Source organism: Vigna angularis, chromosome 3 (genome assembly GCF_016808095.1).
Source record: "Vigna angularis cultivar LongXiaoDou No.4 chromosome 3, ASM1680809v1, whole genome shotgun sequence".
Lineage (NCBI taxonomy): Eukaryota > Viridiplantae > Streptophyta > Magnoliopsida > Fabales > Fabaceae > Vigna > Vigna angularis.
Genome location: NC_068972.1, coordinates 27333915 through 27352743, shown reverse-complemented (window position 1 = coordinate 27352743; position 18829 = coordinate 27333915). Strand labels below are relative to the sequence as shown.

The 18829-nt window shown below is 34.3% G+C and overlaps 2 protein-coding genes across 2 annotated transcripts; both read right to left on the bottom strand.

The window, feature by feature from the left end:
* Positions 1 to 3613: 3613 nt before the first annotated feature.
* LOC108320224 (uncharacterized) lies at positions 3614 to 4432 on the bottom strand. Its single transcript, XM_017551595.1, has one exon. The coding sequence runs from the start codon at positions 4430 to 4432 to the stop codon at positions 3614 to 3616; it is 819 nt and encodes a 272-aa protein (XP_017407084.1).
* A 7840-nt stretch (positions 4433 to 12272) lies between these two features.
* Positions 12273 to 17480, bottom strand: LOC108320237 (zinc finger CCCH domain-containing protein 11). The gene is made up of 8 exons (XM_017551609.2): positions 17065 to 17480; positions 16876 to 16960; positions 16645 to 16785; positions 16449 to 16537; positions 16062 to 16250; positions 15853 to 15983; positions 15610 to 15712; positions 12273 to 12816 (listed from the first exon to the last, which is right to left on the bottom strand). Exons 1-8 carry the CDS (start codon positions 17233 to 17235, stop codon positions 12643 to 12645), a joined length of 1083 nt encoding a protein of 360 aa, XP_017407098.1. The 5' UTR covers positions 17236 to 17480; the 3' UTR covers positions 12273 to 12642.
* Between the last annotated feature and the right edge of the window lie 1349 nt (positions 17481 to 18829).

The following is an 18829-nucleotide window of genomic DNA, read 5'->3' as shown; positions in this document are numbered from 1 at the left end:
TCCAGAAAGTGAACATCCCTGCTAATAATTATTTTTTCGGTTTGTGGCTGAAAGATTTTATAGGCTTTGCTAACTGTTCTGTAGCCTATAAAGATACCCGGTGATGCTCTTTTATCCAACTTATCGGGCTTGCTCTGTGGAACATGAGTAAAGCACAAACAACCAAATATTTTAAGAAATTTCAGAGATGGTTTGTAACCATGCCAAACCTCAAATGGTGTTTGATCGTTCAAAGCTTTAGTGGGGAGTCTATTCTGAAGAAAAGAAGTTGTATGTGCTGCCTATGCCCAAAATTCTTTTGGTAAATTCTTTTCATACAGCATGCATCTCGTCATCTCCAAGATGTATCGGTTTCTCCTCTCACTAACCCCATTTTTTTGTGGGGTATAGGGAGCAGTTAGTTGATGTTCAATGACAGAATCCTCACAAAATTGATTAAATCTTTCATGTGTACTCAGTTCCATTGTCTGTCCTCAAAATCTGAATTTTGAAACCAATTTCGTTCTCAACCTTGGCTTTGAACTTCCAAAAAATTCCAGCCACCTCTGATTTGTTCTTGAAGAAAAAGATCAACACATTCTGGTAAAGTCAAATAATAAAGATTACCTTTCAATGAGGTGTTCTTTGAGGCCCTGCAACATCTGTGTGAATCAATTGCAGCTTCCTTGATGCTCTCCATGTTGTCTTTGGAAAAGGTTTTCTGCTTAGCTTCCCAAATTGACAGGCTTTGCAGTTTGAAGTTTGATTGCAGTAGTCCTCGATGATAATAGTGTCCGAGTCTCTTATGCCAGATTTTTGTGACATTTTCCTTCAAAGAAAAAACAACCTGCTTATCCTCCAATGGATTTAGAGCAAAGCTTTTTCCTTTCATTTTTACCTTAAACATATCTTGACCAGCTGCATCTTTAATCAAACAATATTTATCTTCAAAAATAACTTTAAATCCTTTTTCAGTCAATTGACCAACACTTCATAAGTTCTGGTCAATTTCAGGAACAAAAAAACATCATGAATGAACTTTGTGCCTGTACAGCTTGTGATTGCAATTGTCCCCTTTCCTTTGACTGAGATATGATCACTGATGAATCATTATTTTATTCACTTCATTTAGTTTATTGTGCTAGAATTAATCAGGGAATTGTGCTTATTTGTCCAGTATTTTCCCATTTTACTGAATTGAGCCTAATCCGATCAGAAATTCTTATTTTAATTAATTTGAATTATCTGAAACGAATTATTTACATTATTGAGTGCAGGAAAAATTTTGGAAAATATTTTTGGACATTTAGACTTTCTGTACAAATTCCCAATTTCTCTCGGGTAATCGTTTACAGGGGTGCTGTAAACGAGGGTCACCCCACACTCCTTGGCCTCACATCACATCACCATCCACCCTCTCCCACCACTGGAACACCTGAACAAGCCTCAGACAGGGGCAGAAGTGCCTAAAAGTCAGTTTTTTTGCCAATGGTGACCTGTGTTCACCTGACTGAGTACCTGTGTTGGACTTTCTGTACAAATTTGCAATTCCTCTCGGGTAATCGTTTACAGGGGTGCTGTAAACGATTACCCGTGCTGCGTGAATGTTGTGTCAACTTGTGTGTCTTCGTTTGAGTTCAATTCTTATCCGTTTTGCATGCAATTTTTTTTCATAGTTTCGTCTGGATGTCTATTTTCACGTATAGTTTTTACTTTGTTCAAATTCGTTTTGTGCTGTTCCCAGTATTTATTTTACTCTCCTATGTCAGTCTAGTGATTACTATTTGAGTGACTTCTAATTTGTTTGCATTGTTTGCTTGTTGTTTGATACTTGTGGTGGCTAGAATTGATCATTGGACGGTGATAAGACCTCCCAACACTCAAGGATTCAACACTCATATTGGCACAATTTAGAACTCATTTCAAGAAGTGATATTGGTTGGTTTGGAAACCATGCATAACACACTTTTGCACGTCCAAAGCTTACTAGATTAAGCATTGTTTTTCTTGGCTGGAACAACTCTTTGCTTTCATCCAAAAATCAAGTGAAGATTGAAGGAAGGAGCCACATTTAGTGGAAATTCACGTTGGGAAGTTCCTTCCCTTGCCATGTCACGGGTACATATCCTAAGCCCATGAAAAAATTCCTTTTGATGAAGCATTCAGCAAATACACATTTGGAATTAGAGGAGGGGACCACCATGTTGAAAGCTCATGTCCAAAACTTCAAAATGAAATGCTGATTTATTGAAGTATATAGCACCCGCGTGCTTCTTATTTTGTCATTGAAGAAAATTTTACAATAAGCCAAAGGGAACATCTAACATCAATGGGGCCACCATAATGCAAAGGAATTTGGCAAGGGCTCCACGTGAAAGTGGGAAATTTCTATACAATGAATGGCTTGTTTGTTTGGAAGAAAAGCACCACACAGCCATGTACAATTTATTGCAGCAAATTCACTCACGGTCTTGTGTTTAGCTTGGCTGCATCTCACGTAAAAAAGGAGAAGAGTTATGGAGAGCAGCAGCATCAAACTTCACGGTGCAGCACCTTAAAGAAGAAGTCCAGCAGTTTGGAGCAGCCACCATTCACGGTTTTTGGTTCAGCAGCTGCAGCATCTATGGCTTCACCCAATTATTTCTTTCATCCAAATTGAAGGTGCACTTTGTTAGAGAAAAGAAGCAACATGTTGAAGCATCAAGTGATTCATTGGCTGGAAGAAAAGCACATAAGGAGCAACACTTCGAGAAGAAGAAGTCTCGGCCCTTGAGCAGTAGCCACCACCAAGAAGATGTCTTCACTTTTCTCCATTGGTTCACGCTTGGAAGAATGAAGGAGATGGAGTTGAACGTGTGAAAGAAGACAAACAATGGAGGGCCCACCTATTTCTTTGGCACCTTTAAGAGTTGAAGAAAGTCTCCAACCTACGAGGGAGACAAAAACAAACGTGAAAGTGGGAAGGAATTCATGCTGTCAATTGAGAACAAGACAAAACAACTATGCTGAATGAGAGAGAGGATCCCACGGGAGTTGGTCAGAGAATTGGTTATAAAGAGCAGCAGGCAGAGAAGGAAAAACTCATTAGATTTTAGGAGTAGGAATTAGGAAGCAATTTACATTCTGGCTTTGGTTTTCTCCTCCCCTATGGGGAGGTTTTGTGTTTCTTTAATTTCCAGGAAGTTGAATGTTAATCGTAATTTTCATTCTGCATTTCTCAATTGATGTTGTTGAATTCTATTTTCATCTACCTATTACAGTTCATTTACAATTCTGTTTTTAATTTTATATTTTGGATGCAATTACTTTCATTTTCTGTTGAATTTTAGCTTTGCATTTTAATTCTGTCAAAATTTCATTTCCAATTTATAAAGTTAAATTCCATTTTTACCGTTTTCCCAAATTTACCGTTTTTCTGTATTTTCTTCATTCCTGTCATTTATGTTTTCTGCACTGTTGTTTTTACTTTTAATTTATTTTACCGCACAAAACATCTACAAAACCCCCCCACTTCATGTTAGATCTGAGATTGAACCGCCACAATGTTGGTCCTTGAGAGACGATCTAGGAGTCACTTCCTAGTTATACTGCATTAATTCGTGCACATCAAATTTGTATGACCGCGACAGTCGTATCAATCACTGTTACCTATTCTGACTTTAGTGACATTAGTTGGCCTCAAATCTCTGAAAAGAGCCTTGTTGAAGGTCATGTGGTTGGTACAACCGTTATCTATCAGCCAACTTTCAGTCGATTCACTGCTCAAGAAACAAGTAGCTACAAATAATTGGTCCTCCTCCTCCTCCTGATCAGCAGCCTTAGCTTCTTCCTCTTGTTGTTGATTTTTGCTCTTGCATATGATTGCTTCATGTCCCATTTGATTGCACTTGTTGCATTTAGCATAAGGTCTTTGCCAGCATCTGAATGGAGGGTGACCCATTTTGCCACAATGCTGACAAGGTGGGTAACTTTTCTTTCCACCTTTTCCTTTATCGTAATTATTTGTATTGCTCTGACTACTGGCTGGATGATTCTTCTTGTAGTTTTTGGCTTGTTGGCTTTTGACTAGAAGAGAACCTTCAACGGCATGATCTTCCCTCATCGAACTTCGTTGCTCTTGGGCTTGGAATGCATGTAGCACTTCTGCAAATGTGATTTTAGACAAATCCCTTGTGTTCTCCAAGGAAGCAATAGATGCTTCATACTTTTCTGCCACCGTTACAAGAATTTTCTCAACAATTCTTGAATTAGGAAAATTGCTGCCCAACAACCTTATCTTGTTGGCAATACCCAACAATTTGTCTGAGTATTCTTTGATTTTTTCAGACTCTTTCATCCTTTGCAATTCAAATTCCCTCATTAAATTAAGCACCTGCATGCTTCTTATTCTTTCATCCCCAGCGTACTCTTCCTTTAGATAATCCCAAATTTCTTTGGCTGATTTAAGAGTCATAATTCTTGTGAAGATGGTTTGAGAAACACCAGCAAATAGACAGGATTTGGCCTTTGCTTTTCTAGGTTTTCTCTCCTTGTGAATTTTGATCTAGGCCATGGTAGGATTATCTGGCAGCGGAAGAACTTCGTACTCTGCTTCTACAGCTTCCCAAAGATCTAAAGCCTCCAGGTAAGCTTCCATTTTGACAGCCCAAATATCGTAGCTTTATCCATCAAAGACTGGAGGTGCAACTTGTGAGAAATTTGATTCAACATCCATTTTCACAGGTCCGTAAGAAAAAGGGCTCAGGATACCAATTGTTGGTTTAAAATGAGAGCAGCAAGAAAAACAGAGAATGAAGGATTGAAACAGGAAGAATATATAAATTGAATGAAAGATGATTGGGAACTCTTATATTATTCAAATGTCAATTGCGTACATTTATAATACTTACCCTAACAAACAAACTGACTAAGATAAAACAGAATAGCTTTCTCCTAAAGTTTAGGAATAGAAAAGACTTATTCAATTAACAAAAATAATAAAGATAAATTAAATAAATTTGTCAGGGGCAACAATGTGGAGTTCAAAAACAAATATCTAACATGTTAAAGATTTGATAACCCAATCCATGTTTAAGATTTAATCGCCACCGACCATTGTAGGTCAGATTATCCGGACCAATATACGTTCTTGTACCATGAATATAGCCACCTGAGAACTCACCTTCATACATTACTCCAAAAGGCCATTGTATTTTCCCAAATCCATTTCTCATCTCCCGTCTCCACTCACCATCATATACACAACCATCTGACCATACATACTTACCCTGACCCTCTGGAATGTTACCAAGAAGGGACCCACAATATGACTCTCCATTAGGAAGTGCGAGTTCCCAACTCTAAATCCAGCAACTTCAGAGGAATGACCAGCTTCACCGTTTGTCAATATAGATACACAGTCTATTTCAGAAATGGCATCAAGAGATTTTGTTCTCTCTGCACAAGAAAGTGCTCCATCCAAATTATCAACTTTGGCCACAGGGCCAGACATGCATAATGATCAAAAGGAATATTTCCTTATAGAATTATAACTATCCCGAATTCTCAACAGCTACAAGACAAGAGGTTGCATATAGGAAATCTTACCAAGAGTTTGACCCTTGAAACTCTTTGTCCTTTTGACTAGAGAAGAGGAGTCGAACAAATAAAACAAATTAGATATATGTCAATAAACAAACAAACCTGAAAAGATCCACATTCATGTCAGGTAAAAAGGGGGACAAACAATAGTTATAAAGAGCCTAGGAGAGAACTTAATAGAGTATAGAAAGAGGCAAATTTAAATCTAAAAAAGCAGAGACAAATACCCTACTTCCTTCAAAAAAATTGCCATTAAACAGACACCACAACTACAACAATATAATTTCAAAAGAAGAGTTCGAAGTTGATAAAAGTTAAAAGAACCAAACAAAAATGAAATGCAAATATGCATACATAAAATTCTAATGGAGCTACCTTTAGAATGTTGTATTTAATTAAGGTTTAATCATTTTCGACATCCCTATTTATGTACGAATGTCTCAATTGGGTCCTCGTTTTCTAAAGTGTATCAAAATGGTCCCTAATTTTGAAAATTGATATCAATTGAGTCCTTTCCGTTAAGTTGGCTGGACGGCGTTAAAAAAATTGATGAGTGGATGCTGAGATGACGAACGAACGCTCGTCCACCAGCGAACGAACGCTCGTCCATCAGCGAACGAACGCTCGTCGACCACCGAACGAACGGTCGTCCAGTGTGGAACGAACGGTCGTCCAGTGTGGAACGAACGGTCGTCCAGCAGTAAGAGGTCGACGAGCGTTCGTTCTCTGGTGGACGAGCGTTCGTTCTCTGGTGGACGAGCGTTCGTACTCTGGTGGACGAGCGTTCGTTCGCTGGTGGATGAGCGTTCGTTCGTCATCTCAGCATCCACTCATCAATTTTTTTAACGCCGTCCAGCCAACTTAACGGAAAGGACTCAATTGATATCAATTTTCAAAATTAGGGACCATTTTGATACACTTTAAAAAACGAGGACCCAATTGAGACATTCGTACATAAATAGGGATGTCGAAAAGGATTAAACCTTTAATTAACTATATAACTTAATTAATAATTTTTTAATAATTTATTGTTTTGATATATTATATGAATTGAAATATAATCAATAACTCAACATATACTTTAAGCTTAAAAAGTTTTATATCCTTAACATATGACTAGTAATTGTTTTGAGCACCTAATATTTTTTTCTAAAGTACTTAATAAATTAATTATTTTTAGTTGAAAATAAAATATTTATCCATTTTTATTTTGGTATACATTCAAGAGATATTTTTAAATTTTTCTTTTAGTTTGTCAATATTTTTCATTATCACCATATATAAGATTTGCATCATATATTGAAACTGATGAAATAACTTAAGACAAAGAAATAGTGAAGCTGATGCTTTTTTAATTTATTAGGTAATCCCTCGAAAGAAAAAAAATTATTAAATACTCAAAAACTATATGGAGTTTGTTACGAACATAATATGGATTGAAGTTGGATGAATGAATGTCGCATCAATGAAAAGTATGAAAAGGGAGTTTTTGAGTTGTTGCAATATGTTGAAGAACATGCAAACTCTATGAACGAGACATATTTTTGTCCTTGTGTTCGTTGTCTTAATCAAATACGTTGGGACTTCGACAACATGCATGATCATTTATTCATCTATGGTATAATGAGAAGTTATACAGTTTGGACTTGACATGGAAACATACTACACAATCCTATAACGTTATAAGAAAAAAATTATGTGAATGAATTGATGAATGATCATTTAGAGGACATGGTATATCATGTTGGTCAAGAAAATTTTGGAAGAGTTCATTTATATTATTATCTTAAGAACGACTCAGAGCAAGAGTTGTATCCAGGATGCTCTAACTTTACACATAACATTGAAATTGTGTAGTTTAAAAACAAGGAATGAATGGACCGATAAAAGTTTCATAGAATTGTTAAAGTTATTGAAGGAGATGTTTCCTGAAAATAACACGTTACCTATTGATAATTATGAGACAGAAAATTCTATGTCCAATGAGTTTGGAGGTAGTATTAACCTATGTTTCAAATGTAATTAGAGTTATGGGTAGGCCCATAGCATAATAAATTCAAATACTATATTTAAAGGTGAGAACTCATTGATCTTTAAGTTATTATCTTTAAGTTATTAATTTTTGAATGTCAACTTATGACCTAGATATGTGATTGTTTTCTTTGCCATGTTTAGTGAAATAAGCAGTTAGATTCATGATAATGTGGTTACCATGTCATGTCTTGGATGAAGACCACCATTCGAGCAGGAATTAGAAATTATTGGACTGAGATAATAATATATATCTTTCACATATTACAAATCACATTCAACTTTAAACATTAGAATACAAGCATAATCAAGTTATGTTGTTTTTGCAACGCTTCAAGAATCCATCACCAATAACAAAGGACAGAAATATAAGTGATATTGAAAATTTAAAAGTCGTTTAATGCCCTGGGTTTTGGTTCATTAAGAGGAGAAAGCCATGGCAAGAATTTGAAAGTGAAGGAAACACAAAATTAAAACCATTTTGGTGAAAGCCATGACATGAATAACATTGTATTATGCATTTTGGTAGTCTACAATGAATTTCCTTTCTCCATTTTGTAGTCTACAATGACTTTCCTTTATCCATTTTGAGGACAAATTGACACTTTTTTATAAATCCACCAAAATTTATAAAAATTTATGTTAATTTTTTAAAAATTTGTCAATATGTTGTCAATATGTAGTAATATATGTGATGGATTTGCCCAAATGTATAAAAAAAATCATATTGACAAGTTTTTTTCTAGTAAACATTCTTGGAAGTATATGTACTTAATCGACTCAAACAGAGGTTTTAACTGATGTTTGTGTTCATTGTGTTTCATGCTTAACCTGTGGACCCATATGTTCTATGGCTTTTTTTGTCATTAATATTACACCTTTTTGTATCACATAATTGTGTCCCCTATCATGGCAGACACAAAAATGGTTCAAATCAATACATTGGTTAAGATTTATTTTCATTCAATCTCGTCTGGTGGTTAAAGCAAAAGGGTTTGACTTAGTCTATTGTGTTATCTGACAGCTCCATAGTGTTTCATATTGTCTCTGTTATATTTTTTACAGCACATATATATCATATCCACTAATCATTTTATCTTACGGCAAAAATCATATTTATGACTTAAATGAGGATAAACTTTGGTTTACACATTTCTTGTAAGGAGGGGTAGGGGACAAAGAGTACGAGAAATAGAACTTATGTCTGAACTCAAGCAATATAAATATGCACCAACCTTTTGTCTCAACTCATCCTCAAAACTTATTCACTTGAAGCAATGCCAAAAACCAATGCAAATGTTGATTCTGCAGCTGCTAAGATGGTTAGAGTTGCTCCAAGAAGAGGGCAAATCAAAACCAAGATAATGAACAACCTGGTCTGGTTGGTAGAAGAAGCATGGAGAGGCCTTTGCAACAAGGTACAGGTTGTTGAGGACTCACAACAACACCTTTCACAACCACATCGCTCTAGTCATTACCATTATGCAACATGACCAAACAACCATCTTCACACAAATTCCAACATTGTTTCTGGATAGATCCTTTAATAGTACCTCATACTTTTCTATGCTACTTTATTTCCTTCCTCTAAAATTAATGTACCTTCGTTACATGGCATGTATCTTTCATTATGTCTCTCTTGTGCTAAATGGTAACATGTTAGAAGTGTTGAAGAAAAAAACGATTTTATTTCTTAGAATGGATAACATGTTCCTCATATTTTACTTAGAGCAGTCAATGTTCATGGCAATTCCACCCTTGAACAAGGCTCCTAAGGAAAAAAAGTTTACTAAAAGACTTTAATTAAATCTTAAAAATAATACTTTCATCCTAGGTGATATATTGAGTTGGACTATCCTAAATTAACTTAGACCGAAGGTCGAGATGAGCTATTTAGGACAAAAATGTTGGACAGAATCACAAATTAAGGGTCGAAATGAGTTGTCTTGGGCCAAAAATCAAGACAGATAGAACATAATTGAAGGTCAATAAGGGTCAACTCGAACCGAACGTCAAGGAAAACTACCAAGGCTGAAAGTTGAGATTGATCGCCTAGGCCAAAGCTCGAAACAGACTAGCAAAGACCGAAGATCAAGAATGGACCGAAGGTCGGTACGGGATGGTCTGCACCAAAGGTCAAAATGGGTTTACTTGAGCCGAAAGTTGAGATGGTTGTGTTCGGGCTGATGATCAAGATGAGTCTGTCTATCTGATGATCGAGACTAACCAGTTCGGGACAACAATTGAGATAGGCTAACCTAAAACGAAGGCCAAATTCAACAGATTCAAAGTTGGCCAAAATTCGATTAAGTCAGCCCCATCTGAAATTTGGCTAAATTTGACTAAATCAGTCCCAACCAAATTGCAACCATGTTGGCCTTACCCGAGTTCATTTGAGTCGTTCCTAACCCAAATTCGGGCTCACCCTTAGTCGAAGGTTGAGATGACCCAAATTGATTTAATTGTCGAGACAGATCGATCGTGACTGAAGGTCAAGACTAGTGTGACTTGTCTCAGATCGAAGGTCGACTTCATCTAACTTAGACTAAAGTTAGAGATAAGTGAGTTTAAAGATGGATTAGCCCGATGTTAAAGGTGGATCCTATATATTTCAAAAAATCAATATTTTTTTATGTTTAAAAAGAAAATCTTTGAATGGACTCTCTCCTTAATGAATTTTGGTGAGTATTTTAGTCTTATGAACTTTCTCAATGAAAAGCTTTTTTTTATTTTGTAACTTATTTTTCCCTAATCCACTTAGTTCATAACCAAATATTTTGTGACGAACTAAATTGATAACTCCAATTTTATTATTTGATATCACACTATTAATAATATGTTAAAATTGACACTGCATGTATGTGAAACAAGGAAAAGTAGAAAAGTAACATTAACAAATTTTATAAAAAAAATCTCTAATTTATGAATTATAACATCTCTTTTTTCACGTAAGGAAATTTCAGTTTTATTATTTCATTGAGTGTGGAGGAGTACAATTCTCTTTTTCTAGAAGAAAATTACAAATACTCTTGTTATGAGACTGTAAAGTTACTTTCGAGACGATGCTTACTGTTTAAGGTATCTCTTTGTTCAAAAATATTAGTATGGCATAAGATATAGCTCTCCAAATAATTGGAAATGATTTTCTTTGTAAGTTATTAGTATTCTAACTTATGTCTAGGCCTGTTCCTCTTTTCCTAGAAATTGTTTCTTGTTCTTTATTCAGGAAGGCCTTTACCCCTCCTTGTTATTTTCACCCCAAAAGTTTGTAGGTCTTATATTTATATTTTAGAGAAACTGCAACCAATAATTATACACTTATAAGACCTCACAACAAAGATAAAATCCAGTTGGGCAAAGATGAGTGAACAACAACTGCACAATGAGGCATCTAGCATATCATGTTGGTTCTATATTCCAAATCAAACATTCTTTTCAAATGAAAAATAACAGCAGTGTGCAATTTCAACTTTTAAAAACATAAGGGTCCATAATGTGTCACCCCCTTCTGAATTTTGTAACCTGGTAATGCTGTCCAACTACAAGTCAAAGTCAAATTTGTAATTAAAAATTCACAATTATCTGCTTTAAATGAACAATAAATGCAGAAGAAAAATACAATAACAATAAGGATTTAAGGTACATGGGAAACTCCAGAGTGCTGTGTCCATGAAGAAAAACTCTTCTATGGTTTTGAACTAAAAGATGTTACAACATAGGATAACACATGATGTATTAATCGCTGTCACAAGGACCCAAATCAAGCTATGAGGTATTCCAAAACATAAAACCACTACTTCGGTTTGATAATTCCAAAAGACATACTTTTAGTTCCAAAATACACTAAAATTTCCATTTATCTAAAATTTTTTAAAAAAAATAATTAACATGTTGACTCATACTTGATCATTATATATTAATCTTATAAAATTATAGACTATCATAGTGATATCAGATTCAACTGATAAATAAAATTTCATCTAAAAAATATTGAAGATTACTAATTGTCATATTAAGTCTAGAATTTTTTTTATGACTAGAATTTTCATTCAAGTAAAAGTCTCGAAAAACTATTAAAATCCCAAAATTAAAAATATTAACCAACAAACAACTTTTTACAAAAAAAAAAAAAACATTATTTTTTACTTTTTATATTAAATAAAAGTTCATAAAAACAAAGTTAAACGGATTCAAATAAAAATTTCAAAACTAATTTCCTTTTTGTTTCGTATGTTTTTTTTTTTATTTTTTTGGAAAAACTAAATATTTTAAAAATTACAATAATTTTTTACACAACGGACATGAATATTATAAATGTTAATACTTTCCCTGCACATATTCATCTCTTAAACCCAATTTGGTTTCACAATCCATTCCTTTTATGTTTTTACGTAATTTTTCTAAATAAATTTAAATATCTCGTCTATTTTTATTTAGATCTTTTGTTCACAATACCGATTATGACAGAAGGACAAGGAAAGTACTAAAGAAACAAAAACTATATTTAAACCACACCTTCTAGTTCTTTATCCAACAAGGTAAACACAACCTTCATTAATATTCAAAAACTTCCAATTTAGTCGATTTCAGAATATTAATAATCCAAAAACAAGGTAAGAAAACTAAACTCCCGTTCAAAAACTCAAGCATAACTAACCTAAAGTATCTAGCAATAACATCCATAAAAAAAGTAGCATTTTATGCTTTGATGGGTTCAAGAAAATCACATGCACGAGAACAATTGAAGATCCCTTTTCGACACAGGAAACTCATGTACAAATCAGTTACAGTCTACATACACAAGTCTATTCGTCTCAAACAACAAAAAATGTCGGAGGTCCAATACGAGATGTAATAAAACAGAAAACTGGATTTTATGAAACTGCCATTATTCATATCAAATGCGATACTGCAGATAGTAATTTCATTATCAGCACAACCTTCATTCAAAAACCTTCCGTGAAAGCATACAGAGCGAGTGGGTAAAGGTAAATGCTCAATTTTTCAGCAGAGGCACAAAAATGTGACGTGAAGATTGTTTGATTCTCAGGATTAAGCTTCAGCTCCCGTTTCCTTTATTTGGATTGATGTCTTGGCTAAACTTGCTTCCAATTCATTTAACTCATCCAAGTCCAACTCATCGTCATCATCATCTATGTCATCAAGAGCTTCACCATCAGCACCGGCTGAGGTGCTAGGACCATCTTGGGTAGCGTTCCCATTACCCTGAAGTTGGATCCGACAATTAGAAAAATGAAAGATACAGCTGATTTAAAAAAGGAGACCATGTTTAATACTAAAAGACACATCTGAACTGCACATTGAATAGAGAATGAAATGTAAGAAAGCTGGTGCTAGAGGCCAATACTTCCTCCTGAGACTTGGTTTAATGATTACTTGGTATAATGAAAAACTTAAAAACTCTAATTCATAATTCAAGGCAGAGCACCATGACCAAAGGAAAACAATAAGATTTTATACTTGATAAGAGTATCACCTATAACAATTATTTTCTTGTACACAAATCATTTTTCTAATTGGGTCTTAATTTAAAATCACAACACCATGGTTCCAATAACTATAGTCTGTTATACATTCTGTTATCCCAACAGTACATAACGGAATATCACCACAGAAATGTACTTAGATCATAAAGAAAACAAAACTTTTCCCGGTAAACAATCTTAATACCCTCACTAACACAAAACCCACCATGAAGGGTAACCACCAATGCAAATAATTCAATAAACTGAAAGAAAAGAAGAAACTATGTTGTTGTAAAGGAAAAATAGTGGAGATAAACGGTCAAATCCATCAAAACACAACTGCACACTACTTTACAGTAACCAGAATAATCAAAGGCACGGTTGCACTTGGGTGTCCCTATACACTATCTTATTTTAATGAGTAAAAATTTTATACTTAATATTAATTTTAATTTTATGTAATCAATACCATCAATAAAGGGGATTCACTCTTTTGGTGTACAGTATTTTTTTTCAGTTTTACTCTTTCAATAACTACTTTTTCAATATTCAAATAATTACTAATAATAAAAAACTATTTTTCAATTTTACCATTTTAGTAACTAAATTTTTAAATTCAAATAATCTATAGCAGATCATTCACTCTTTTTCAAATTTTACCCTTTTAATAACTATTTTTTAACTTTAAATAAACAATTTTTTCCAATTTTATTGTTTTAATAACTACTTTTTTAAATTTAAATAATTAGTCATAATAAAAGGTGTAGAATTTGTACTGTTAAAATGTGTGCAGTTACTTCTGGCATTGGATAGTTTATTTTAATTTTTTTCTTTTTCTAATTTTCAAAATAATAAAAGGTAAAATAAGAATGAAATATGAGAATTGCTCTATGTATTGTTATTGATAGCAATATATAATGGGAATTCCCATTTCATATACATATTTCATATAGAAAATCTATATAAACTATTCATATGCTAAAATTAAGTGCCATATCTCACCAACACAACATCCTACAAATAACTTCAAACATCACAAGAAACTATAAGTGGAGTGCCTCTTTCCCATTAGTAATAATAAGTATATTTTATTCTAAAAATGTATAAAATTATAAAATTAAAAACAAAAAAATAAATAAATTTTAACTCATTAAAATAAAATAGTGTATAGAAAATACGAGCACACAATGCAGTAGTGCCTGTTTCTGCTGGTTACAACTTTGTATTTTTTGGAACTCATTATATGTGCATTATATCCCATTACAAGAATGGGCTTTTAAAAACAAGCACAAGTTGTGCACTCAATACAAAACAAAGTCCAAGTCCTCCAAGATAATTTGGCAATTCACATTCCCACTACTCTACTAACCACAAGAGCTTCTTTCTAAAATGGAGTGAAGAATCAAACAAAATCAACTCAAAACAATTTGGTACTGCTATCCTGAACTGCAAATTTTTAGCTCAAAATATCATAATGGGGAAAGCATATTCCTAAAAGTTAAGATTATAGAGGACAATCACCTTAAATCAGGGTCTGGAGTCCAAATTGATTCACTAAGTTGCACTAAAGACTGACTTGACACTAATTAAAAGATAGTCAAATTTCCCAAGTGGACAGCCTAATTGTTAACATTCAATACTTTAACTTCGAGGTCTTAAGGGCTATTCATGTTCTTTTATGGAAAAGAATGTTTTTAATTCAAAAACATTCTTTAAAACATCCTAACCACACGTTTTTTTAGAAAAAAAAAACATCAAAAATGTTTTTCTAGTGTTCTTTTGAAATCAAAAAGCTAAAAGTATTATATTAGTTAAGCAAAGAAAAACTACACAAAAAGGTTATAGAACATCTATATGAGTGCATTTTCTTCTAAAACCTATCTAAACCCTCACCTTTGTTTATGTTTCCATGGAGGAAAAAAAATTATTGAAATTTTAAAAAATGAATGCTTGGTTGAAAAGAAAGTGAAACAAGTTGACTTGGGAATCAAGTTTCAATTTTTCTCCTCCAAGTTTTCTCTACAATTCAAATTTCAACTTAATCAGGGTAAATACTAGTTGACATCAAACAGGATAGAGGGGCAGCAAGAGCTCAAGCAACACCCTAATATGTATCCAACGACCCAGTGAATTTCAAAGCAAAGCTTAGCAATACACAAGTTATTTATCTAAAAACTTAATCACTTTACTTAAAATTTATTTATATTTATAAAATGAGAGGGTATATCATGATTAAAGATTACAGTAGCACTCATAGTTCCATTACAGATACTGCAATTTACTCATCACAGTTACAGAAATTCAGTATCAGCCAAATTGGCCATATTTTTTTAAAATGCTTGCAACTGACAGATTTATTTTGAACAAAAAGGCACAACATTCCAGTAACTGTGGTCGCACTGCAGCTTTTTATGTGAACGGTAATCCTCTAGTAGCATTTATCTCAGATTTGCAATCACCAGGTTGGTTATCAGAATTTGAAATATACTAAACCAAATTTGGAGATGTTGAGAAGACAGACAAGAAAACTTACATTCTGTCCAGTTTCATCATATTCTGGTTCTCTCTGGTATTTTTCATATGCTTCTGCATCGTCCACAAACAAGCTAGCATTTGACAGAAACAGCTCCCGACCACTGCATTGGAGGAGAAAACAATGTAAAATAGTGTCCACCTTCATAACAACATGCACATACGATTTTTTATTGAGTAAAAGAAGGTGGGGGCCATATACATACATTCACATGTGAATATAGGTAATGGATAATGGATGTACCTCATACGGTCATTCTTAGCCCTCTCTGCCTGCTGTGCGGCTAAATTGGCATCTCTTTCTTCTATCTTCTTCTTCTTCCATTCATAGAATAAGTCAGGAGTCATAGGAGTCGTGGTTTTCACTTTGGCACGCTATACCATGTAAAATATTGTTAGATGACCTAATAAAATATTATGACATAGCTTCTAACAAGAAGGAAAAAAATTCACCTGATTTTCAATCTCCTCCTCGATTGATAATTTGTCAGCTTCTTCCTCTAACAAAGCCTTCATTTGGGATTTCAAAACATAACCAGGTGGAAGAGCATGTCTATAATGGCAATTCTTACCACCATTGGGGCATTCCCATAACCACCCGTATTGCTTCTTTTCTACAGCATCCAAAAAGTATTTGCATACCTGAACATATCAGCCAAATAACAGACAGCAGTCATTTCAAGTAGCACAAGCCAAACTACAAAAACAACTTGAAAACAATGCAATACCACCAAACATCCAATAGAAGCCTCACAATTAACCACAAAAAGAGTAAATGAATACCAAACAAATAGATTTAATAGTTAAGATTCCAAGTCCAACAAATCTAACAAAACATACAATGTCAGTCGCTTTATTCTGATTATAATAAGATTTATTCGACTCCACCGCCTTCTCCAAGGTCTCTTGATCCCAGTCCTCCATTGTTTCTGACAACATGAACCAAACCACGAAGTTAGAAAAACAAAAAAAAAAGTCTTCAAAGCCAAAAAAAACAAAAAACAATTATCATCATTGAACTATCTCTATGCAATACCCTGGTCACGCTTATCACTATAAATGTCAATTTTTTCCCCTTTCCTCTGAACATTCAAATCATGCGAAAACTTGCACTTGAAGCCTTTGGCGCATTGCCCGACTTTATAAAACTCACACACTATAGACTTGGGATCAACGCCTGACCAAAGCAAACTCAGATATATTAGCTTCCACTTTCCATCAACACTGATAAAAAAAAATAGTACTTATAAAATGATTATTTCATTACCAACTGGCACTTTAGGCTGAGTAACAGCGATTTTGAACAAATCATTTAGCTCCTTCTCCTTGGCCTTCTCTTCCTCCTTCTTTTTCTGTCATCACCATCACAAACAATTTTTTCTTAAGTAAAAATTACAAATCAGTTATAACCCATGATTAACAAAAAAGAAAACAGAGATACATATATATCATGTACCTTGGCATCGACTTTGGCAGGATCGACCCTGGGCTGCACTGATTGCTTAAGGTTCTGGACATACTTCTGAACATTTTTGCTCTTGTTTTTGTTCTTGAGACCGAAGGTTTTGTCCTCTACAATCTTCTGCTTCTTCGCTAAATCAGCTTTGGATTGCTGCTTCGGCGGCATATTTTATCGGCATCAAAAAATTAAGAACAAATATATGTGTTAGATAATATTAATTGCTTCGATGAAAATTAATAAAGGTATGAACGAAGGAAGGATCTGTGTGGTGCAAAGGAGGGGATGTTGAGAGGGGAAAGAAGTTTGCTTTTTGTTTGGGTGGGTTAGGGTTCGAAGGTGAGAGGCAAGGGGTGGTGTAGGTTCCAGAACATTATGAAGGGGTTCAATTCCCGATCTACCCCTCCAGTGCACACTTGATAGGTTAATCTTAAATCCTCTTCACTTTAAAATGGGCCCAATGCATGAGTTACAAGGATTTGTTCTTTGAACTCAAAAGGATAAGGTATTTTTCATTTCCATCTCACTTATTTAAGTCTCAATTATATACAATTTAAATAAAATATTTTGGATTAATATTAATTACAGTAATTTTTATACATTATTTTATATATTAATTTTAGCTATTAAATTTATTTAAGAAACTTAATAGCTAAAATTTATATTATAGTATAAATTTAAGAAATTTAATAGCTATTTATTTAAGAAATTTAATAGCTAAAATTTAAAAGGGATAAAGGCATACATGCTCTCTGTTTTTTTAGTTATCTATATTATTTATATTATAGTATAAACATATTTTCTTCTTTTGCATATATAATATTTTTTACTTAATATCCCTGATGGTCCCTATTTCTGTTAGGTGTGTTTGATTTGGTCCCAGTTTTTTTTTTATATTCAATGTTGTCCTAAAAAATGTAATTTTTGTTCAATTTAGTCATTTTTGCAAACGGCATTTAAATCGTTAACGGCAGACAATTCCGGTGTGCACAAGACTAATGAGATGACATTTAACTACTGTCACGTCAAAAGTAGAGTCTTTGTGGCAGCTAGGGATAGCAAAAAAACACTTACCCGCGGATACTCGCAGATAAAATCCGCTACAGGTACATAGTACCTGCGGGTAAGAGGTACCCGCGAGTAGTAGGTAGCGGGTATTTTAATACCCGCTTGTTAACGGGTCGGGTTCGGGTATCACACTATTCGTATCTGCGGGTACCCGTTACCCGTTAAAAAAATGAAATTACAATTTTATCCATTAGGTTTTTTTTCTAACTTTTTAATTAGGCTTTTTTTTTTTGTGAAATCTTGCTTTAAAATTGGGCCAAGCCCAAATCCCTTTTTTAGGGTTTCATCATCTCATGTGCTGCATCATTTGAAATTCCTCGTAGAAGTCGCTCCACCAACATGCTCTTTCATCTCCTATTACAATGCTCATTCAATACTTCTTTCTCTATGGGAAAAAAATGAAACTTTCAGGTAAAGGCAAGCTCAAACCCAAAAGCTGAATTTAGAGGTTTCTGCCCCGTGCCTTACCACATATCCATTCTCCACCTTTCTCACCGATCAAACACTTCTCCATCGATTGACCTTGATTTCCACCGTTCAACCTCTTCTTTTCAACCCGGAGTGCATCGACGAGGCACGCACAACGGTGACGACTGAATCTGCGACGAGGTGGTAGAGGTGGCGGACAAAGTGGTCGACGATGTGAGGAGACGGCGATGAGAGGCAGATCTGAGATGCTTTGGTGCATATCTGA